This window comes from Struthio camelus, chromosome 1 (assembly GCF_040807025.1).
Source record: "Struthio camelus isolate bStrCam1 chromosome 1, bStrCam1.hap1, whole genome shotgun sequence".
Taxonomy (NCBI): domain Eukaryota; kingdom Metazoa; phylum Chordata; class Aves; order Struthioniformes; family Struthionidae; genus Struthio; species Struthio camelus.
Genome location: NC_090942.1, coordinates 84121231 through 84145330, shown reverse-complemented (window position 1 = coordinate 84145330; position 24100 = coordinate 84121231). Strand labels below are relative to the sequence as shown.

Here is a 24100-nt window from a genome sequence, read left to right as displayed (position 1 = left end):
AAATAACATCAAATAACTTCAAATAAGGAAATCTAGTACTGAATATTAAACCCTCTGACTGTGGAATATCTAAAAGTACCTGGTCAGAGGGTAGTGGACTTGGACACTGGGTCAGATGTGCTGAGTGGGGTCCAGGACAGCACAGGTTTCAACTACCAGGACTGGTAGTTCTGGCAGGAGAGATGCCATAGGTGTGCACTGCTTTGCCTGCAGTTACCATTGGAGCAAAGTAGCCACAAAATCACATCTAGGGTCTAAGGATGTTGTGGGTATCTCAGATTGCTTCTGTACTTTGCACTGAGTTCCAGGAGATGTGCTTGTGGTACACCCTCAGCTTCCTCTTGCCATGGCACTTTCAGTCTCAGTGTTCTATATCTATCGACATTTTCAGCTGAAGCTGCATTTAGCTGGCTCTAGCTTTTAGTTTATCTTTATTTTAGTCAGTGCTAAAATATTAGGTTTATGTGGCTCTTATGCAAGTAGTTACATTGTTTTTTCTCACTTATTTACTGTTGTATATTACAAGAAAGATAATTCTTAAGGAAACTAGGATAAATTAGGTTACCATTCTTACAAGACTAAAGGAAACAGTAACACCATCCTAGTAATAACAAAAAATTAAGAAAAAAAATCAAAATAGGTATTATAAAAGTTAGAATTCTATATAAATAGAGGAAGGTGTAGGATTGGGATTTTAACTTAAAAAATATGCTACCTATTGGAAGTAAAGCTAACCAATAACAATAAAATCAATACATTGGTCTAATATAGTGCTTTTCATTATCAAATTTCAAAGTGTTTCACAAATGAGGTATCATTATTCCTCTTTATAGATGGGGAAGCGGAGACATGAGAAGGTGACGTGACTTCCAGAAGTCACAGAGCTGACCAGCAGCAGAACTGAGAAGGCATCCCAGGTCTCCTGAGTTCCAGCTCTGTGCTTGATCCACTGACAATTTTGTCACCCCATCTGCCATCTACAGTAAATAGCCAAGCTTAATCTAAGTCAAGTTTATAAGTAGCATCACAGGAAAAACCCTGTCACACAAAGATCTCAACAGCGTGCATCTGTTTTCCTGCGCTCAGAAAGGCCTTCATTCTGATTTTTGAGATGCTTTAATTGCAGCATACTTTGGGAAAGTTACATGACATCTTACAACTCAAACACTTTAAATTTATAGGCATTAACAAATGAAATAGATGCAACACAGCATGTACATAGCGGAGGTACTTCCTGTCTTCCTCCATAATGACTGCCTTCCTCCTGACTGCCAGACTAAGCCATCCAAACACTTCAGCAGAGAAACCCATCAGAAGAGGCAGGTAGAATTGCAAAGGAAGGGGAATAATCTGCCTGCAGTTCTTCAAAGGAAGGAGAGTGTCTGCCTGCTGTTCTTCACATGCTCTTTCACAAAAGCCAGATTAGGAACAAGGGAGACTATATGGGGAAGGAAAGATTCAGAAGCAAATAATCTAAAACTATTTCACAGGGGTTTCTTAAGCTGCAGAGCCACCCAGACAAATTCAAAAGATGGTGAAACCAGATGGCAAATGGACTCTTGAGTCAGTAATTCATGGTCTCATTTTTCTCTCACATGCATAAAGCAATCTGTGATTCACCTGGCTTTGAGTGGGCCCATAAGAAAGCTTTGTCTGTGTCACCTTTTAAGCCTTGCACGGTCAGCATTTGTAAAACAAATAATTGATTGGACTTTCCTACCTCAGCGGCATAGGTGCGTTGGGCCCAGAGAGCTTTTAAAGAATGGTTTTATAACCAAGTTGTTAAGTTTTTCTCAACAGAGAGACTCTGTGATCTCCCTCTTATTCTGCTCCAGCTAGAAAGCAGTGACATCACAATGCGTCTGGGGACACCAGTGTTTCCACGGCAACAGCAAGGCCACCAGGAGACCAAGGGTGCAGGGGCCCGTGGAAACTGAGGCATGCCGTTTGTTAAAGCTAGCATTTGCAACTAGCCTGCCTTTTGCCTGAAGTGGGAGAGCTGAGAGAGGCCAGAAACACCCACGTAGCTTTTAGCAAATCCTCACACATTTCAGGTGTTCAGTAGCCCTGAGGCTGCTTTTAGATGTTTGGCTCTAATTTCTCCGGGTTTCAAATTCAGCAAGATAGCCACTAATCAGCACTTTAGTGTTCTAAATTGTTTTAAAATCAAATCCAGCTTTCTGTAAATTGCTCATTTAATCTAGTTAACTGGTAGTTGGAGCTGTAACAAGTTGGATGTATCCATTACCTACTTTATGACTGCATCACTGAGCATCTCTGGTCAGCTAGTACATATTATTCCCAGAACAGCACCGTTGAAATAGCAAAGTGTTCTTTTAGAAATAAAGAATGGAAACCACAGAATTCTGAATCATCTCTCCTAAAATTACAGCCAAAGTTGGTGGCAAACCTGGAACAGAAGACACATCTCCTGATTTATAGACTATTGCCTTAGCCTAAATCTATTCTCCTTCTAGCCCAATCTTACAATTTGTTGCATATTCCCTTCCCATGGATATGTATGGCACTGTACAAAATAAATGAGGGCCAAGTCTCTGCAGTAAGAGGTTCTGACTCAGGTTACATCAAGAACAAAACAGCCATGAGAGATACAGGAATTAGATATTAACTTTTAAGTAGGTCTTCACCATTTCTGAAAAGAGGATGGGTATCCAGTTCCGCTTGTTAACTTCCCACTCCTTTTCATGAGTACTCATCATATTTGTAGATCTTGAAAGCTTTTTTGCAGCATATCTAAAGAAAGCAGTACTGACAAGATTTGCTGAAGGGGTGGGGCAGGTTGTTTTACTCAGAAGAGCTGTGGTGAGATTGTCAGGCATGATGAAGGTGAAGTGAAAAACGGTGCAAAGGTAGTTTGGGGTCAGGAGGTGGAAGGAGCCTGCTCCTGTGATTCCTAGGAACCAGCAAAAGAGATGATAACATCTCGGTTGCTGTGCATCTGTCTTACAAGCCAAAGAAAAAAAGTGTGTTGTGGCTGGGAACTGGAGCTGGCCAGTGTTCACAGCAAATCTAGATTTTTGCCCACATCCATGAGTCACCTGTTATGCCACAGCTCTGGCTTTATGCCACACAGAACTTAAGACTTGTGTCGGCAGTTGAGCTAAAATCGAACAAGTGTTTTAGAATTTGCACCAAATTGGCTTTAGTATCAGAAATATTCTCTGTTCTACCTCTTATTGTGTTCACATTTTGGAAATATTTTGGTGAATACAAGCACTGGCTACAGTGGCGTAATCCAGGTTACAAAAGAATGGCTATTTGTATTCAATGTAGACTAAAAGGCAAAGGGAATCCATGGGAAAAACGAGGCTGTAGTAGTGCAAGTGGTAGATTTAAAGCATCCTGTGTGTGTGTGTGGTTACGATGCAACATTAACAGCAGCACTTGCTGAGGGGAATAAAAAAACTCACTGAAATGCTGAAGACCTAGGATGACAGAAGGAGTGAAGAATTTTAGAGCGGACGGATATCTGTAGAAGATAGGCAATATAACAAATTAACATAATTGTTTAATCCCCATTTAAGGCTAATTTAATGAGGCCAGATAATTCAAGGCATAAATAATGAAAATGTTTTAAAATTTAAGTCCAGCTCAGCAGTGGCCAAAAGTTACTGTCATTTAATTGTTGGACTTGTCTCATTTCCCACTGGACTGGCATTCAGATGCTGGTACAAGCACCTGAAAAACAGCAGTTCCTCTAGAGAGATGAATAACTGCACCAGCAGGAGCTGGGGGTCACACTCGCACTGAAATTAATCTCTCTTGGGTCCTTCTAAAACCCTCCCTTCTCCAGAGCTGTGAGTCTAAACCCACCTGTCCTTCATAAATCCGGCCTGAACCACTCACTACAGGCACCCTGTCAGGCGGCGCCAAAGCGGGCAGAGGCGCAAGGCAGCGGGCGGTGCTAACAGCCGCACCGCAGAGGAGAGGGCGGGCCTGCGCCCAACCGTCGAGTCCGGGCGGCACGTTCCGCGGCTGCCACTTTGTGCCCATGCGCAGTGCCGATACGGACCCTGGGATTCTGCACAGGCCTGTTCCTGGCAGACGCCTCTCCCCCCGCCACCTTTCCCGCCGAGCAGATTTCTCCTGCGCATGCGTGTTCGGGCAGGTTTGGCCCTGCCTGCATTCCGTCCGGCGTGAGGGCTTGTGGGTAAGGCAAGATGGCGGTTGCAGTGCGCTGCTGCCGACCTCCCCGTAGCCTGTTGTTGTTGCCAAGGGCAGGTGAGTGTCACCGCCGCTGAGAGCGGTTCGCGGGATGCCGCGTCTCGTTCCTAGTCGCTGTGCCTCTTCTGCTTGCGGTAGCACTGGGAGCCAGGTTGCCCTTACGCTTTCCCGCCTCGGCGGCCCGGGACAGGCCAGGACAGGCCGGTGGGCGCTGCCTAAAATGTTTGGTGGCGGCCCCGGGGCGCGCTGCCCCGCTTGCCACCGCGCGGGGGTGTTTGACAGCTCCGTGTCTGCCCGCCTCTGTGTGTTATGCTTCGCTTTGGGAGAAAGCAGGGCGCACTAGGCTGCACGGTGCAGTGTCAGCCTATGCCCGTGGGCCGCTTTTGTCTGACTGCACCCCCTTCCGGGTAGAGCAGGATGAGGGAGCTCACGGAGTTGCGTTTGGACAGCAACTGGCTGAAATGGTGCGTTGTGGCAGAAGCCATCTGTTTTTTGCCTTACTTCTCTTTGGGGAGCTGTAGTTCATAGCTCAAGAGTGAAACATGGAATTTGCTCAAGCTATAAGTTTATTTGCAAAATCTCTATGTATGAAATGTTGTCCTGCATGTTTAAGGTCTGAATTCTTTTCATGATTCTGTAGGTAACCGTGGCAGTTTGGCCTAGGTCTGTAAGCATGCTCAGGTGCCACGTTTATATTGTAACCCTGGATTTGGGCCTTTACCGCCAAAGCATAACCCATTTTTAATTACATAGGTACAGCACATACTCTTCTGTTATGAAAAATAGAGTTGGCAACAGGAATTTTTTTGGGTGGCAAAGGTACAGAACACGCTCTTAGTTGCAGCAGTGCTTCTTTCCAAGAGGATGATGATCTTGGTGGACTGTGGACTTTTAAGGTTTTATTCACATCAGTGTTCATAACCTGCTTCAAATAAGGATTGTAAAAGTAAATATCCAGTGACAAATAGACTCTAGTCAGTAAGGAAGATAGAATCGTACCATTCCAGGGCAAAAATCCCTGGGCAAATCTATGTTGCATGTGAATATAGGGCAAAAAGCTTTAAGCAGTGCTGCTCAGTCTGGAAACACTAATACAGGTTGTGAAAGCTGTAGGGCTCTATGAAGCTATGTTATCTGGATTTACTAAGCCTTGCGTTTTGGTAGGACTCCACGCCATATAGATGGACTTTTCCTGATTGTGAAATTGGTGGCAGGATTTCTCGAGCTTGCTTTTGTTGGATGTTGTGGTTATCCTTAAAACTACAGAGCAGAAAAGCTGAACTTTTCACTTAGTCATTGCTTCTTCATCTTTGTTGTTATTCGTATTGCAGTGGTAATTGCAGATTTAGTTAGATTGTGATATATTGTGAAGCTCCTGGACAGTTATGAAACAAAAAAGATGTACACCCCTAAAGAGCTTACGATGTAAGACAAATAACAGCAGGTGTATAGACACAGGTAGAAAAAACAAGACAGTAGTTGGATGTTATTTGTTAATGTGATGGTGATAGCAACAGAAAGAGTCTATCATCAACAATTTTTGTAGAAATAGAAAAATCTTAAAGCTGTTGAAAGATAGGTGTACAAATTTTTCGGACTAACTTTCTTGTGTTTCTTACATAGGCTGATCGGTTTAATAATGAGTTTTTTTAATATGTGCTCACGGTGAACTAAAGTCTTATTGCTTTTGGGCATCATATTGTAAGGACTGAAATGTTCCCATCTGTCAATAATGGAGGTAGTGGTAATTAATTCTGTAAATATGCGTATTGTGCACATTTTCTTCAAACCTCGAGAAAGAGAAATATATGAGAACAAAGCATTGGAAAGGACTGTGGGTCACCGAGCTTTGTCTTTCACCATCTCAAATAAGCTGCTGAAAAGCAGCTATTTTGTGGGCATGAAGGAATCCTGCTAATTATGAAGAACCAAATAATTTTCTTTGAGTGACTCTAACAGTCCTAAAACAAAATTAAATAGTAAAAACATTGTTATTAGAACACTACAGGAATGAAGGTAGCAATTTCATCCAACTGTCTGCCATATTACCCTTTACAGAATCACAGAATAGTAGGATTTGAAAGGGACCTCTGGAGATCATCTGATCCAACCCCTTTGCTATCCAGAGGGTTCTGTGTTCAAGTGTAATTTCCTGAGTTTCGTTTTGTGCTTGTTGCCTCTTGTCCTATCACTGGGCATCACTGCATATACACATTGATAAGAACCCCCCTCAATCTTCTCTTCTCCGGGCTAAACAGGGCCAGCTCTCTCAGCTTTTCCTCATATGAGGGGTGCTCTAGTTCCTTTATCTTTGTGGCCCTTCCCTGGACCCTCTCCAGTAGCTCCATATCTCTCTTGTACTGGGGAGCCCAGAACTGGACACAGCACTCCAGATGTGGCCTCCCCAGGGCTGAGTAGAGAGGGAGGATCACCTCCTTCAACCTGCTGGCAGCGCTCTTCCTAATGCAGCTCTGGATGCTGTTGGCTTTCTCTGCCATGAGGGCACATTGCTGGCTTATGTTCAACTTGTCCAGCAAGGACCCCCAGGCCCTTCTCTGCAAAACTGCTCTCCAGCTGGTCAGCTGCTAACACTTAGCTTACTTGATCTCTGCTATCTGGGAACCCAGTGCATTGCCAGGCTTTATTCTTTACTGAGTATTTGGTATATAGTCCTGATTTCATTTGCAACTTTTGTTCTTTAATGGTTTTTTTTCTTTTTTATCTAAACACAAAAAGCCCAAGTAAACAGGATTCTGACAATGAAAAATTTTGATAATTTTTTCAGTTGGGAGTTCAACATGTTTTCCTGGCAAAACCAGAATGATTGTGTGATATTCACTCACAAGAAAATATGCTTCATAACATCCAGTCTCATTAATATCTAAAAGGAGAAAGCATTTTTTGTTAAGTGAACAGAGGTACTTCTATCAAACTCCAGCAGATTTTTGGCAAACTTTGTTTTTGAATGGATGCCTCTTTTTCTTCATAATTAATCTTAAGGCCTTCACTTCAGCAGTGGAGAGGCTCTGCCTATCTGTCACTGAAACGGACACCATGCCCAATCTCATTGTTCTTGAGCTTAGTTCCTTTTCATAGGAGAGCTGCGTTTTAGGAAGTCATATACCTACTGGATGTTAGTGCAGGTAATGTCTTATGCCAATTGGCCAACGGAAACAGGACAAAATGTAGTTTTCAAGCATATATGAGATTATTTTGATGAAAGTCTAAATGTGTATCTGTTATTGCTTTGTTTGGTTAGGTGAATGTCAAACTGCCTTCTTGGGGGAAGAAGAGAGGAGGATAGACAAGCATTTGAGCCCAGATACTCCTCCTTCAAGCACTGAAATCTTACTGGTTGATTTTTCTGGTTTCAGTTGTATCAGCTGATCTAATAAAATGTATCTTATGTCCAGACATACCCTGCCCATTTTATCTCCTTAGAAAGTCATGGCGATAACATCAGTGCTGCGCCCAACCTGGCAATACCTAACCATACCTGGATCATCCTTCATTGTGCAAGTAGGATTTTTTTTTCGTCTAATCCCCTAATGCATCTGTCATTCCAATATCAAATACTAGTCATGTTGTTTTCTCTGTGATTCTTGTCACTTTGGTGGTAGGGTGAAGGTGGAACTTGTTTATCCTTATCCAGAAAATGCTTTGTTTGAAGCTTGAATGTTAGTTACTGGTTTTCTGTTACATCCTCAAGCTGATTTTGTATTAACATCTCTTATGGTTTGATCTGGTCAACTACAGTATGTCTGTCGTGTGTTTGTGCACTCTACACCTCATCTATTCCTTGCATTTTCACCTCCTTGGAAAGTAAGAACATGGACATGCAGTAACATTAAAAACTTCTAATTTTAAAAATCTCTTAAAAGGAGTTTATTTTTTCTTTTTGTGTAGCTTGAATTGGAAAGGAAGTAAATTTTTTCTCTTCAGACTCCCTATTCAGGCTCTCTTGTCAATTTATATCACTGTCATAGCAGTGCCTTGTTTCAGTGGCTTTCAACTTTTCACAACTTGGTCTTCCTTGAGAAAATAGGCAATATTTCATACTACATGGGTCTGACTCTTCGCATCTCTTCACTCCCGTCGCTCCAGATGTGTCAGATTGGAGACCTGCTGCCCCCTCCAACCTTTGAGACTGCTATCTTTAGACTGGGGTAAAAAGTCTGCTTAACTGCGTCTGGAGCCGTTCTGATGTCTTTGTGCCACAGTTCCCAGGTCTAGGAGCATGGTGTGGACATACTCAGGTGGGCCCTGCCTATAGCCAGCATGGTTTTGGTAGTCCTTATTTGTTTATGCTTTTTGCCACAAGTCATACGTCATGTGCTACTGCTAGCCAGTTAAGCTTTATGTGCTGTTTAGGAATCAATGGTCTTAGCTCCTTCTGTGGCTTAGTTTGATCTTTGATTTTTATCCACAGCTCCCTCAATCTCATTGTCCTCTGACTTATCTAGATTTCTTTGAAGTAGCCTGACAGGAACCTTGGTATGGGAAATTTTACTGAGGCAAGTTGGACAGTGGTACCCCTTGACAGTGGTAACCCTTAAATCATGTCACATGCTCACTCCCATTTTGTATTGTAGGCTCTGGCATTTCTGCATTAGCTGCATTGCCACCTAGTTTGCAGCAGCACTGCCAAGTTCATCATGCGTTAATCCCTCATGGAAGAAGCGGACGATCCTCTGTTAGTGGCATCGTGGCCACTGTCTTTGGGGCTACAGGTTTCCTGGGACGATATGTTGTCAATCGTTTAGGTAAGACTTCCCAGGAATGCCAATTAAAAGTTCATATGCTTAACCAAACGCTGGTTGCCTTCGGGTTACAGAATAGCCATAGAAATCTCTTGCATTTTGGATCTTAAAAATTGAGCAGTGCAGTTGTGTTCTGTGTGATACCTGTGTGATAAGTAGTGGAAACTGTATAGTTGTAATGCAAGAAAATGCAGAAGCCTTTGGAGGTTACTCAAATCATAATGATTATTCATTCTCTTTCAGTTAGGTGTTTAGTGGATTGTTGTTTTTTGTTTCTTTGTTGTTTTTTAGCTCATGAGATGCAATTCTAACAAGAAGTTCTTCTGTTCTCAGCCATGTTAGGACATTTTGCTAAAATGTTTGCAGCAATCTGGAATTTGATCAGAATTCTTTAGGATTGCCCTTATGAATTTGATTTAAAAAAAAAAAAAAGAAGAAGCAGTTGTTTCCCTATTTTTCCTTCTTCCTTTCTCTGTCCAGCTTTTAAAAATGCAAATAAAATCTATGCACGTGATTATCCTTAGATGCGACGCACTTTTAGGTATTGCAGTATGTTTATAATTTGTACTAATTGAAAAGTTTTTTTGTTTAATAAGCTTATTTGATTATTAATTTGCCTAACTATTCAAGTATGAATTCCTGCTTACGAATTCCTATGATACTGTAAGTTTAGGAACTTCTATGCTACTTTTAGTTTTGCAGATGAGTATTCAAGTTATCTATGTTTATTGTTATGTTTTAATGCCAGTGAAAAAAAGGAAATGACATACATTCAGAAGATGATCTACTTAAAGTTATGTAGTAGTTTAATATAACTGAAGAATTCTTTGAACACTTAGGTCGCATAGGATCTCAAGTGATCATCCCCTATCGCTGTGATCGGTATGACCTTATGTATCTCCGACCGATGGGTGACCTGGGGCAGCTTCTGTTCTTAGTAAGTCTTTTGCTTTGGAGTTAGATCAAATATAATACCATTTCTATACAAGGAAGTCTGGTAATCATTCTGAAAGTCAGAACTTCAGCTATTGTTTAGCCTCTAAATGGAAGTGGTCTGAAAGAGCTTTTTTTGATTATGGCTGTTTGCATATTATCTCATCTCTCCTGTTTGATTCTCTGGTTACAGGAATGGGACTGTAAGGACAAAGACTCTATCCGAAGAGCCGTGGAACACAGCAATGTGGTCATTAATCTTGTTGGAAAGGAGTGGGAAACAAAGTAATTTCCCTTTTCCCCCCCCCTCCCCCATGGCTAGATTTGCAACATGTATTAGACATTGTAGCAGCATTTTACAGCATGTTTATAGTACACAGTGACACTGATATTTCACGCGCCTTCCATGAAGAGACAAGATTGAACTTTTGTGCATAAAAGTGCGTCCATTTCTTTGAATGGTTAACTGGAATTTTGGTTATGATCTGTTCTTAGAAAGTACATTCTTTCCGTAACTGTCTAATGCACAACTCCTGCTCTGTCAGACAGTTTAAATTTACTGCTTTCGTACACCTTGCTGATGTTTGGTGGGTGGCTTCTTGTAGGTGATAGGGGTTTACAAATCTCTGGGCTCATATTTATGGTGTTACAGAAGTGGGCTTTTGTCCTATCACTTTGGTGTACTGGTGAATTATAACCTAGTATAATAAGCTGCAGTCCAGTTTTTCTCATTCTCTGTTAAATGTTAATAAATGGGAATAGCTAGTGGAGTGTTCCTACAGGTATGATTAATAATGTCATTCCTCGATAGAATTTTGGCATAGATACTATTAGCATCTTAAGCAGTTTTCTTGTACTGATAACTCGCTGATCTTGATATTTATTTTAGATTGAAAATATGTGTAGTAATCTTTTTTTTTTTTTTGCATGCAAATAAGTCTGCTTTATTTAAAGCCCTGTTAGTGCAGAACTGCCAGAGAAGTACTCATTATTTGTATGATTTACCTTTATTAGGTGTATAATTTTCCTATTGTAGCAGACAGAAACCAATGTAAATCTCAGTTTAATCTATGTTTATAAGCTTAATGTCTCTGTTACCTGTTTTTGTGGACGCTCATTTGGTGTTGTAGTCTCAAATTCTAAAATTAATTTTCCTAAAATAATATGTCTGCTGGCAAGCAACCATTTCAACTTATTCTTGCCTAGTCAAGTATCATATGTAACTTTTGGGAGACACTTTGATTTGGCATTCAAATTTGTAGAGGCACTTTTTTCTGATATGTCGTTTAGTTCCTTATCCCACTGCTGGAGTTTATAGCGTAGTTTAATTGGGGGGTAGGAAGACCACAACTCATCTTAACTTTGACTTTGTACATCTGACAAAGTACTTGATTCTTTTTCTCTTTTTCAGACTTTAGGATGTAGGTAATGACATACAAACCAACCTGCCAAGATTAGTGCATGCTGTTACTGGAATACAAATACAAAACTTAAAACTCCTTTTGCTCTCAGAATAGAAGTGAATAATTTCTTTGCAGCATGTGAGTGAGGGAAGAAAAGAAAATCTGTTTAGTTGCCCCAAGGACAACATAATCTCCGTTTATCATTCAGATATGTTTTTCACATGCTTTTTTTTCCTCCAGATTTCTGGACTCATGTGAAATATGTGGTTTATGTAAGGGACGGCTCCTTGTTTATTGAAATACAGCCTTCTAGAAGTGCAACTACAACAAAAAAACAAATATTCATTGAAGTTTAAAAAAAAAAAAAAAAGTAAAAACCAAGTCAAAAAACCCAAACCTAGTCACTGTGATCTTTCAACAATGCCAAAAACAGTGAGAGGTCTTGGTACATGTTAAGGACTTTTAGTTTTTACAGTTGTTACTACTATATTGCCCAGAAACCCTTATCATATATATTAACTGCCATGTTGATATCAGTGGTGATGCTGGAACCCTGCCATATAATTCTGTGGCCAGTTAAATATGAGGTAAGACTAACCGTTGTAAAATGCCAAAATGTATGAGCAACATAAGCAGGAAAAGAAAAGTAAGATTAGAAATGTAAATGAGTAAAAAAAAAAAAAGTAAAGTCTGCCATTAAATACTTTCTTCCTCGCCTAGTACTAATATACAGTTTCATCTGTGTATATTATGTTGTTTGAGAGCTCCATAGCTACAAGAGGGATGTTGTTCATTCTTGTGTGTTTCTAAAATCTATTTTCATGAGTAGAACAGGAGTAATGGTTCCCAGGATCAGATTAGCTATTGATGGGTCTAAAATAACTTTTTAAGGCTTTCTTTAGACTCTGAAGGGATCTGAAGAGATGTGGGAGTAGATAAGGACAGAGATAGGCATTTGAACAAAGTGTCTGTTCCTCAAAAGCAGATGTAAAAGATTGCGCAGGATGCTTACAAGGACAGTATTGAAACATGAGAAGTCAGTTGTGCCCTTTTTATTTATTTATTTTTTGCTCCCCTCTCTCCTCAGTCTTGGGGTAGTTGGAAGGAATTTGGGGGTTGTTGCCAGGCTATAGAGTCAATTTTACTTGGAGACTGAGCCTCTGTATTATTTCTGATCTAATGCTAAACTAGATTACAGTTGAATCCCCTAATTTAGGCCCCTTGAATGCTATAAACTTAATATTCTTCTGCACGCTTTTCCTTGAAGTCCCTTACAGTTGCTATGAGACTGTTGTAACTGCTCCATCTATGTAAAATTTTCCATTTATATAAGTACCTGTGAGTTCTTTGGTTTGTTTTTGTCCAGTTTCCCAATTCCAGCATCTGTTTTATCTCTGAGAGTGTTCAGGATTTTTAAGCTCCTCTGTAATTGAGGGCAGATTTTGAACAGGTATTGTGGAAACAGACAGCTTTACTCAGATTTCAAAAAGCAGCACTTTTTTTTTTTTTAAAATGTTTTCAGTTGGGAAGAGTTTCTATTTGTCAACAGAGAAATGGGCAAGAGTTTTTCAAACCAATTTAATCTTCACAGGAAAAAACAGGTGATACTATGGCTATATTTGCAGCTTTCTGTTGTATTTGATTTGCATTGTGTTTTTATTTTATGAAGAGTCCCGTGGTAAAGGAACTTATTAACAAAGGGTATCAAAATAGGTTTATGAAGTATGTTCAGGTGATAACTGAACAATGAGCGCATTGCTAGTTGCTGTTGGTTGGTTGGCAACCAGCGTTGCTCTTAAATTAAAACCTGTGTTTATCTTGTTTTAGAAACTTCAGTTTTGAAGATGAATTTGTAAATATTCCTAGAAGTATTGCCCAGGTAACTAGGGAAGCTGGTGTGGAAACATTTGTGCATATATCTCACCTGAATGCTAACATGAAGAGTCCTTCCAAATACCTTAGAAGTAAAGTAAGTATAGAATTCTTTTGAATATACTTTTAGAGAGCTCTCATTTTTTCTTTTTTCTTTCTTTCTTTCTTTCTTTCTTTCTTTTTTTTTTAAACTGAATCTGTTTGAAGGAAATCTGTGTATGAATTTTCTCTACTAAAGAGTCTTTTCCTCAGCTGAAAGTACTTTAACTGTGTTGTGGACTTAGACTATGTGCTTCCTGGAGCTACAAAGCCTGCTTAGTACTTCATCTGCTTTGAAGGGAAGTGATTGTATTCCTTAAAATCCTTCCTTCCTTCCTTCTATCCTTGAATATGCCCTGCCTATACCATTGCTGTCATTATGAAAGAGGAGCTAGTCTGATGATGGACTGGGATCTGAAATCAGTCCTAACATCTAACACTGGAATGACTTAGCAGATGTAAATAAGTAGTTGATGCCAAAATGACTGCTGCAAGGACAGATTAGTGTCACGATTATAGGTCTTTATAGTGGGACTATTACCTGTTTCTGTACAAATATATATACATATATATACATACACATATTTTTTTGATCTCCCTCCCTCCTTCCTTCTCTCTCTCTCTCAAATGGCTGCTTTCCCAGTTTCAGACTTTTTTTTTTACGCCCACTATATTCTGCTGTTTTGCTTTATAGTATGAACACAATTTTCAAACCAGGGTTAAAATTTGGTATCTGTCAACGTGCAATGATTCTATAGTATAGTCAGGCTTTATTGTGTTGACCAGCCCCATGTGGAAAGCAGATAGCTGCCACTGAATTTTAAGTTGTATGTAAGCTGTTCTTGGAGTGTTCCAGTACTATAAAAGGGATCTGTAAACTTTCTGTTTTCTTCCAAACTCTGGTCTGACTTATGCTGGAGAAGTACTTAAAGGTGCTGACAGGCCAGAGAAGTACCTAGTAGTTTCTTTGCTTTTTGAGCTTCACTTTAAATGTGTAACACTTCACTGATGAGACTGTATTGGATCTCAGATACAAATTATCTGCATGCTTATGGGACTTCTAGGGCTTACTGTGAGACCTGCTTCTTACCATAACATCGCAAGCTGAAATGCGTCAAGTAGAAATAGTTTTGTGCTACTGCCAGTATTATGTTATTGAGTGCTGTAGTCAGGATGCACTAAGTTCTGAAAGGATATCCTATTCTGGCCTGTTCAGAATGAGTCTAATTCACAAGTGTTTCATATGTTTATCTTAATTTAATGATAGGCTGTTGGAGAGAAAACGGTGAGAGAAGAATTTCCAGATGCTATAATTATGAAGCCCTCCGAGATGTTTGGGAGAGAGGACCGCTTTCTCAATCATTATGCAAGTATGTATTCTTGAAATAAAACTGTCTGGTTTGTATACCTTTTATCTAGAGGAGAAAGGGGAAAAGGCGGTATTTTCTTTTCAAAAAGCAGGAAGGTGTATTTTTATCAGAAATAGACTACATTTTATAAGCTGTACACTGTGTGTTTACATTACACTGTGTGTAATGAAAATATAATACATTTTCACCTCATGATTAAGTGGTAGCTTCTGAATTCTTTTTGAATCCAATTAGACTAAGTGACTGTTTGATGATTTTGTGTATTATTGCTGCTTATTTAGATTGTTCTGAGCTAACATCTGAAATCTTACCTCTGAAATTAGTTTTTCAAATTGGCAATACTGGAAAGTAAAAATTGACTTGAGTTATTCTGGGCTCGTACAGAAGCAACAGTAATGACTAATATATCAGCAGCAAAATTGCTAGACGACATAGAGCAGGATTTGTTTCTGTCTCACAAAGTTGAGAGATCTCTGAACCACTCTGAGTAAACAGTAAACACAGTTGTCCAGTGGTTGTTGATAAGAAAACTGAATGTCAGTTGAAAACAAAACAAAGTACTGAATTGGGATGGTAGGGTTTTTTTTTTTTTTTAATAAGTCATTGTTCAAGAAATATCCACAGCATAGGTGCACTCTGGATTTGTTTTGCTCTAGTGCAGTATGTCAGTTATTTGCCTATTGAAAAGATTCAGCAATTTTATTGTTAAGTTATTTATGTGTCTCTATTCAGACATGCGCTGGTTTGGTGGTGTGCCTCTTATTTCTCTGGGCAAAAAAACAGTGAAGCAACCAATATATGTAAGTTTTACTGAAAAACAAGACAATTCCAAACCTGGGGTGTGAGAAAAGAGATTCTTCTCCTCCCCAGTCCCTTCTGGAAGAAGGGTGTGCCTGTACATTCATGTTTTCTAAAGGTAAAGGTAATTTTCTCAATATGTTTCTCACAGGTGGTTGATGTTGCAAAGGCAATTATTAATGCAATTAAGGATCCCGATGCTAAAGGAAAAACATATGCCTTGGCTGGGTAGGTTGTTACTTTTCTGATTCTAATTAATCAAAGTACTTCTTTTTAGTGTCATTTTTTTGGCATGCTGCACAGTACATTTAATTTCTCCATCCATGCACACAGTTTGAGCTGCAATAAATTCCACCTCCTTTTTGGGAGGAAAAATGACTCAAGCTGTTATTGCAAATACACTGATAAACCTAGTTGGGGCCCCATTGCATTTAATGTTATGTGTATTCACACAAAGAAATAAGCAGTCTTGGAAAAGTTGCTAGGCAAGATAGATAGGTGGAAGAGAGGGATTCAGCTTGTGGGCAAATAGTTTGAGTTCACCCTGTCTGATGTTCCGGGATAGGTATCTGTTGGACATGATATAAAACTTGTTTTCTAGAATGCTTATGAAAAACTGATACTTATTTTACAGAACTGAGAAATAAAATCCATATGTATAGTCAGTATCATGTAAAAGAATTGAGAGAGTAAACAAAACTTAACAAAACTTTCCAGAAATTAAAAGCAGTGCCCGATGCACACATCTACTAATAGAGAAAGCTATAGCTTTGGAGAAAATTCTGCTTAAAATGTGTGGAAAATGACTTGTAATAAGAACAGATAGAGGCAGTGGATCCTTTTGAATAGTCTGTATACAAAAAGTCCAAGGCAGAGTATGTCATTGGCTCTAAGAAAAAACAGCATGCTAAAGGCTAAGGTTCATGTTTCAATATTGTAATGTAGCATTGGAGTTAATCTTTGTGCAATATATGGCAAAAGGAGCATTACATATGCTGAAGAAGATAACAATTGCTAATTAGCCAAGTTGCAAATGATGCTGAACCCCCCTCCCTTTTATATTGTATGCTTATCTTTCTGTCTTACCCCCTCTTACACTGGAAGTATGCTTAGTATGTGGACTTTGCAAAAGAGATGTCAGTGACATCATTGTTTTTCCATATTCATTTTCTGACGCTCTTACAGTGGCAGCTCTTTACTCCTGTAGTGCAGAGATTGTTGCTGGTTAGTCTTTCATTTCTTCAGTACTGTTACTAAGCTATTGAAGAAGATATCCTAGCAGCCAGGCTAGTTATGCTGTGTGCTGGTGTACTGGAAAAGGCTGCAGGTCTTCAGATTCTTGTGGGTCATGCTTAAGAGCTTTTACTCAAAAACTGGCAAAGTAAGATGAGGAAGCTAGCAAGGGTCTGAAAGAACTAATAGCCATGACAGGTTATTAAGTAACCTGAAGCTGCTTACAAATCACTTGAATGATGTTAAGTGCCACCTTAAGCAGCAAGTGGAAACCAATGCTAGGCAATGAATGGTTATTCAGAAAGACTTTTTATTGAAGAAAACAGATATAAATGTATCAGATGAGCACAATCAATGTCAAAATGCACCCGATTTGGATGTCTTTCCAGCAAAACCAGATGTATTGGAATTAACCCTTTACATGACTACTTTATTTGCTGGGTGCAAACTTGAATATGAGTAAACATGTTCTCAAAGTACTTTTACCAGACAAGGAAAGAGAGATGCTTTTGGCTTCCTCCCTTTGGCTCAGCAGAAGCAACTGCTCCAACTGCAGGAGAAAGTAAGGATTGCTTACTAAATAGAACACTGTGTTTGCAGCCAAATGCAAGGGCAATTGACTAAACTTTGAATGTGTTCTTACAGTTTCAAAGTCTCATTTTTTGGCAGTTTGCAGAAGGCCAGGAGTTCAATGCCCAGGTTTCAGAGGCAGAAATTCAAGGAAGGATGCCAGACTTTCAGTGCAAGGAATTCAGAGTTTCAGGCACCTAGCAGTGACTGAAAAGACTTTGAATAAATGATGGTCTAAATTGAAAGTTCAAATCAAATCTGCAGAGACCGTTGAATAAAGCTTTATGAGGCTTTTTTTCCAGCAGTTAGCAGTTTGAAATTTAAAATACTGATCTTGTAAAAGAATATTGTTCTACTCTGTGATAGAATCCAATTTTAGCCATTACAGTTGGTCGTGTCATTGCCATTTCTGAATGACTGAGGAGTCTGTACATTTTTCATTCTTCCCGTCTTCCCCTTGGCATTGGTTTTGCTTCATCCACTTGTTCAATCTTGCATCTTGAATGCTAATGCTCTGTAGAGCTTACAATCTGCTTGTATGGTGGTTAACATAAGAAGTCTCCAATGTAATTATTTTCTTGATGATGTTGTATTGTTACTATTCAGTAATTTGTAGAGGAACAAACAATATTTTTCTTTATTCTCACATATTTAAGTATGGCTATGCTATGCTGCCCCGAGTATTCCTGTCTATTAGGATAGAACTGAAATTGGCTTTTGTTAGCTTTAGATAAATAAGCATGAGAACGTTAAGATGTAAAGGCAGAAAATGTGGTAAAAATCACTAATGAATGTTTCAGTTCCTTTTTTCTCAGCTGAGTAAGTAAATTAATGTTACCCATTTTTTACTCTCTTTCTCTTGGAAGCTTAATGAAAAGAGGAAAACTAGTATCTTGTTTTTGATGAAACTCCTTTAATGCAACTTCATAAATTCACATCTCACAGGTTCTATAATGTAAACGCCCAGATCAAGTTGGAAAGGATGTGCGAGTGTTGAATTCTTTTCCATTCTCCTGAATATGTTCACCTAGCTTTAAGTATGTGCATTAGAATGTGTTGCCACTATTTAGCCTTTAAAAACTGAAGAAGAAGAAAAAGGTGATTTGGGGTTTTTGTCCCTTTTCTAGCATCAGCCAGCCAACTTTATTTGTGCTTACGCACGTTGCTGTTTTTCTCTGAAGAGCAAGTCTACTGAAGCCTCAGTTTGGATGCCTGGAACCTCAGACCTTGAAATCTGATCTTTGGTTTTATCAAACTTGAAATTCATGTTATTTGCATCACGGCTTTGGATGTCTGGACTGTTTGAATAGTTTTGCATCTTTAAACTGTCTACTGTAGTGTGGTTTCGTTCTTCTGGGATTTGAGATCTGACAGTAATTCAGTGTTTATTATTTAAAAAAAAAAATTGAAGATGGAAAGAGGTACAGTCTTATGTTTAGGAAGTGGTCAATCACAAGGGCATTATTATCTCTTTGAGGACTTTGGCTCTGCTGAGAAGTGATAGCAAATTATCAACAGAAAAACACTTCTGGTGTGCTTATTGCTTTTTGATTATGATCAGCAGGATGGAATTTTGAAGGTTGAACCAAGTGACACGTCAGAGTTCAGCAACGTGTTCTGGGGTGTCATCATGAAGATTTTTCAGAATGTTTTAAAATACCAGCAAATTGTCTTGAAAGCCAAGGAAGATTTTTCTGTCAGTCTAAGCCATCCCTAAAGCCAGAATATTAAAATGTCAAAGCAAAGCCAGAACAGGAAAGGAATGGGAGCTCCCAATGGTATATGTTTCTCTTAATCTACTGCAAGCGTGCAGGAAACTTGATTGCTTCCTTTCTTCCATTTTTGGGATGATAAATGTGTTCCTTTGGGGGGAATTTATCTTAGTTTCTTCCTCTTGCTCTTGGAGAGAACACCGTGTTCTTAGTCAAGTGAATTGATTTCCCTGCTGTCATTTCTTACCAAAGATGGGCTGTTTTGTTAACAAACCGTATTAAATTCATTGTTTGTTTTCTGCCTTCCTTCTATTTCAAGCTGCTGAATGGGCTTCTGCAAATTCAGTCCTGTCACAGTGCTGAAAATCTTGTATTTGGAATTTGAGTCAGTCCTAACATGGAGGAAGCACTTCAAAATTGTGCTTTAGAAGTGTTCAGAATAAACTTCATTGTCTGATGAAACAGTTTTGCAATTTATGAAGTATATTGTTACCATCACTGGAGTCTGATGATATGTTTTTCTAACTTAATCTCTCTCTGTTTCAAACAGTATAGAATCTTTAGTGCAGAATTTGCTCCCCTTTTGTGAGGAAAATGACAAAGCATTTAGAATGAAGAAAACAGGACATTCATAGGTATATTTAATTATTTGCAGCGACAAAAAATTGAACAGCACTACCCCTCAAAAAAAGAAGAAAAAAGCCGCAGCCTAACTTACCTATATTTGTTTGTTTATTTATTTATTTATTTATTTATTTTCATCTAGACCGAATCGATACCTCCTTCATGACTTGGTAGAATACATCTATGCTGTTTCCTTCCGAACCTTTTTTCCATATCCACTTCCACGTCCTCTTTATCAGTAAGTGGAATCCTTCACTAAGAATTTATGATCCATCGAGTAGCATAGAAATATAAGTAACTATTGCATTAGTCATTTAATATTAAATTGACAGTGTTATTAAATAAATAATGTAGGATTGAGAAGACTGGCTTTCCCTAAGTACTTGTTAGTTAACTTTGAGTCTTCTGCTCAGCAACAAGTCTGCCCATTATGAAGTAGTGTATTAAATGTGTACTTGTAAAAGACTTAACAAAACTATTTATTACAGAGTTATTGAATGGCCTTGCTTTTGCTGAATCAAGAAGTAAATGGTCCTAAGTATAGACTATTAGTAGCAAATTAAGTGAACTTTTAATCATACCACAGAGAAAAATCTGTGTGTCTACTTTTGACTGTAGGTTCTGACAGATTTTTCTACAGCTGCTTAATATGTTCTTAGTGTCAGCTCTCCTTCTGGTCTGTTGAACACTGCCATCCTGGAAGCAGAATTGGTATAAAGATGTGTATGTGTGTATCTTGACTGTTCTAGTTTAGTCCTTTGATTTGAACCCGTGGTGGAGGTAAGTTTATATTGAGATGCTGGCCTGGGAATTTGAGCAGTGCAGTTGTGAACACACATTTCTTTGTCATCTGTGAAATGAGGGTAGTAACATCTTTAGAAGATAGTAATAAATGGGGAGGCAGTAAGAGAAAGGTGTAGTACCACTTCAGATGACTATAATAGATGTGTTGTGAAGATTGAGTTTGCATGCACTGAACTTTGTCTGCAGTTGTACATCTTACCCTCTTGGGGCACTGGGATGGTAAATGAGAGGAGAGACTGATCTGCTAAATCATGACGACTGAGTAACAGTGCATGAAAAGGTGCAGTATAAATCTGAGTCTGGGCTTAGTCCTTAAGGTATAATCAGATATCCTTTTGGAGAGCTACCTTGAGCACTAAACACCATTTCAAAAGTTACCCTTGGCACTGTTGAGATGTGTTGATGGTGTTGGGTGCTGGTCCTCCTCTGTGTTAGTACAATGTAAGTTACCTAGCTAAAAAAGTTACCAATGTTAGAACTCTCCAACCACTCTTCTAATGGGTCTCCACACTGCATTCGTGTAACTGATGATGAATGATACTAGAACAACATCTTAAACTGTTGTGACTGTCCTGAAGAAATTGGCCATAGACACATCAGTAGCTTAACATGGCTCAGGTGACCCAGGAGAGCTTGTTGAAAAGTAGCTATGTGGCTGCTTACCCTTCTTATTAGTCTACATTCTCTTCAGGCCAATTTAAGCCTTTTTCTTTGTAGGCTAAACTAAGTGATATTTCATATTTTTGAGGAAAGATGTATCTAAGGCTGACAGGCCTATCTCTCTTTATGTGCAGTAACTTAATTGTCTGAGCTCCTAGCCTGCTAGGTGAGCGCTTCAGTAAGAGATTCTACCTTGAATACTGTTGGTCCTGAGACACTGAAGAAAAATTGTTATATTATTTTCTTTTCTCTGCCAGATTTACTTACTTTGAAGGGAAATTTCATTTCTGGAAACTGCAAGTACTCTGATCCTCATCCTTTTTATAGATGCAAATTGCTCCAGATGCCATCATCTTGTTTATATGGCTGTTAAATCATTTAGTTGTCAGCAAGTATGCTTTCCCATGGAGGCAGTGAATCAAAGTTTGTGACTAACTGGATTACTGCCTACACTACTAGGGAGCAGAGTTTGGAGGAGAGGCAGGGGCAAGACAGAACCCGATGGTGTGTGGGAAACTGAAAGGGGAGGTTTACTTTACCTAACCGCTAAGTTTTACTTCCAGATCTCTGTTCCTCCATTCCCTTCAGAAGTGGAAGAATAGGGCATTGAAGAATTTGGAAGCAAAGTTAGAGTTACCAGAAATGCGGCTGAGAACTTGCTGACTTCCTTGTTCACTGCTTAAATGAATTCTTAGCCTAGAAGAGCAGCTACAAAATGGGTTCTTGCTCACTCACTGGGCAAATTGAGTCTGAAATGCTCTTACCATTTCTTATTTTCTTGTGTGAGTCTGGATAATAACTATACTTCTACAATACTCTTTCTGGTTACAGTTTAATTGCAAGATGCTTTGAGATTAATCCATTTGAACCATGGTTAACGCGAGACAAAGTGGATCGGGTAAGCGTAGGACATTCCTAAAGTTGTTCTTTGAAATGTTTTGCTGTGTGCTTGTAACTTCCACTTGTAACTTTGCAATTCAAGGAGTGCTGAAATGTGTGCACATTATGTGTTATAGTATTTCAGTCAATTCACTGGCTACAGTAAAGAATTGCTTTCCAACTGTGTGGGCATTTTGCAACAAGTTACTTGCAGCTACTCTTCTGCAATCTCACAATTATCTGTCCAGGCCTGCTACACTGCAAAGGGGATGCACTGTCAAAGCAGTCTGGAAATTCCTCTGGTCTGGTTTTGCAAAGACTTAGCAGGGGATACAGACTAACTTTTTTTTTTTTTTTTTAAGGTATCATTAGGATGTAGTCTTTGTTGCTAGCATTGGTGGAGGAAGAGGAGTTAATAACTTTCTCTTAATATATTTAAGAAAGGTTGAAACAACTGGTGAGAAGGTTATATAGCAAGAAGTCATGTGTCAGGAGAGGACCCATCCTTCCAGATGTTAAAAGTGGTCAAGGCTGCTTGCTTTTTCGAAAAGAAACAAACAAAAAAGCAATATTCAAAACAGAGAAGCCAAAGTAGAGATCCAATGTGCAGCTAACTGATTTTTTTTTTTCTTTCTCTCCCTTCTTGGGGATGGTTGCTCCCCACTTTAGGTAACTAGTGAGTTTATGTACCTCTAGCTGTATTCAAATCGGTAGCATTGTGCTTATACTATCCAGATAATGGAATTTTTAACAACTCAAGTTGAACTAACTGCACTGGTTACCACCAAAATTCATGCTTAATGTTAGACTCCATAACTAAAGAAGAAGTTGCAGCTCCATATTTATTCCTGACTTCTCAGAGTATGTGAGTAGTGGAGTATGTGAACAAGTAAGTTGCAAAAAACATACTGCAAGTAAAGAAAAGGTGGATCTAATAAGTGTCAATGCCAGAACTATTGGCCTCTATGCAGGTTAGCAAAGGTAAAGTTGTGCCCTCTGACACCTACACGCTATGCGTGATATTCTCTGAAATTTGCAGGTACTCCCCCAGGTATTTTGCAAAGTTGAAGTTTTGATTGAAGAATTTTTTTTGTAGAGGTGCAGAACATCTCTACCTCCTACTGAAGTAGATTAGGCACTTAATATCTCTGAAAATTGGGCCATAGTTCTTTAGGGCCATATTGCTTTTTCTTGGGAGGAAGGAAATATTCAAACACCCAAAAATCATGGTCAGGGGTTTGGGGTTGATAAATAGTCAGCTGAGCCCACACTTGTGGTTGAATAGTTCTTCAGATGTAGTACAAGATATAGCAGTGTGTTATATTTTAAGGTTCTTTCTTGGGAGAAACATCTTACCTCAGCAACCTTTATTAAAAGGAGTGTTTCAAATGAAAATCTAAGTACTTGCAGTTGAATCTCCCAGGACCTGCCATTTGTAGAAAATTGTTTTGAGGTATATTAAAATGTTTCTAGTACTAGTGATTTGTGCTAGTTTGTTTCCATAAAAGAAAGGTGAACTCAGGTGTAAGTACATAGTATTTTGTAGTAAGTGCATAATTACATTGACTGTAACGCTGTTCATTTGCTCAAGAAACATCCCCTCTCTCTCTCTGTTTTTTTTTTTTTTTTTTAAAGTTTCACACAACTGACATGACATTTCCTGATCTTCCTGGTCTGGAGGACCTGGATATTCAACCAACACCTCTGGAACAAAAAGCAATTGAAGTTCTGCGCCGTCACCGCAGATACCGCTGGTTGGAGGCTGAGCTGGAGGAAGCAAAGCCAGCAAAGACATATCCCATGTAACAATTGCCAAGGCAGTTACTCATGCTTGTTAAACTGCCTTTCTATGACCTAGTTTGGAGAACTGTGTACATACTGAGTAAAATCTGTTAATCACGTAAACTGTATTTCACTAGTGTTATTGTCTCGGTTTTAATTATGGCAGAATTTCAGTGATGTGTAATACTTCTCTTTAAAAGGTCTTAAAGCAAATTTGCATATTGTTCCTTAGTTTGTGAGCATTAAAATATTGAGGTGAGGGACAATATGTCATAACTCTCGGTCAGTTTCTCCCTATGCTCTCAGAGCAAGCCTTTCACTGGGTTTTAGTAAGTGCTCTCTTTAAATGATTTGAAAAAAGTTACAGTTGAAAACTATGTGGACTGGAATATGTCTTTTCCGATAGGCAGAGCCAGTTCTGCCACCTATTCAGATTATCAGGCATGAAATAAAACCATTTTCTTAGTTGCTCTTGA

At 39.1% G+C, this 24100-nt stretch overlaps 2 protein-coding genes across 4 annotated transcripts in view; one reads left to right on the top strand and one right to left on the bottom strand.

Annotated features, from left to right (window-relative positions):
- Positions 1 to 4119, bottom strand: part of AKAP3 (A-kinase anchoring protein 3) — a 16394-nt gene extending 12275 nt beyond the window's left edge. The window contains exon 1 of the mRNA XM_009675399.2: positions 3835 to 4119. The gene's annotated coding sequence lies outside the window, so the exon portion shown is untranslated. The remainder of the gene's footprint in view (positions 1 to 3834) is intronic.
- Positions 4108 to 24100, top strand: NDUFA9 (NADH:ubiquinone oxidoreductase subunit A9). Of its 3 annotated transcripts, none has more exons than XM_009675402.2 (12): positions 4160 to 4242; positions 8290 to 8441; positions 8778 to 8948; positions 9785 to 9882; positions 10072 to 10163; positions 13109 to 13250; positions 14460 to 14562; positions 15295 to 15362; positions 15512 to 15588; positions 19642 to 19737; positions 21795 to 21861; positions 23478 to 24100. In XM_009675402.2, exons 2-12 carry the CDS (start codon positions 8423 to 8425, stop codon positions 23646 to 23648), a joined length of 1104 nt encoding a protein of 367 aa, XP_009673697.1. In that variant the 5' UTR covers positions 4160 to 4242; positions 8290 to 8422; the 3' UTR covers positions 23649 to 24100. The 3 variants fall into 3 exon arrangements, with proteins under 3 accessions (XP_009673695.1, XP_009673697.1, XP_009673696.1); XM_009675401.2 differs by lacking the exon at positions 4160 to 4242 and adding an exon at positions 7604 to 7704; XM_009675400.2 differs by lacking the exon at positions 8290 to 8441 and having other exon boundaries at positions 4108 to 4242.

Bases quoted from the DNA above. Each gene is read 5' to 3' on its own strand.
- NDUFA9 (XM_009675400.2), top strand. From the start codon at position 4,182: ATGGCGGTTGCAGTGCGCTGCTGCCGACCTCCCCGTAGCCTGTTGTTG. The intron at 4,243-8,777 runs GTGAGTGTCACC...TTTGTATTGTAG, and splicing joins GTTGTTGTTGCCAAGGGCAG to GCTCTGGCATTTCTGCATTA. The intron at 10,164-13,108 runs GTAATTTCCCTT...ATCTTGTTTTAG, and splicing joins GGAAAGGAGTGGGAAACAAA to AAACTTCAGTTTTGAAGATG.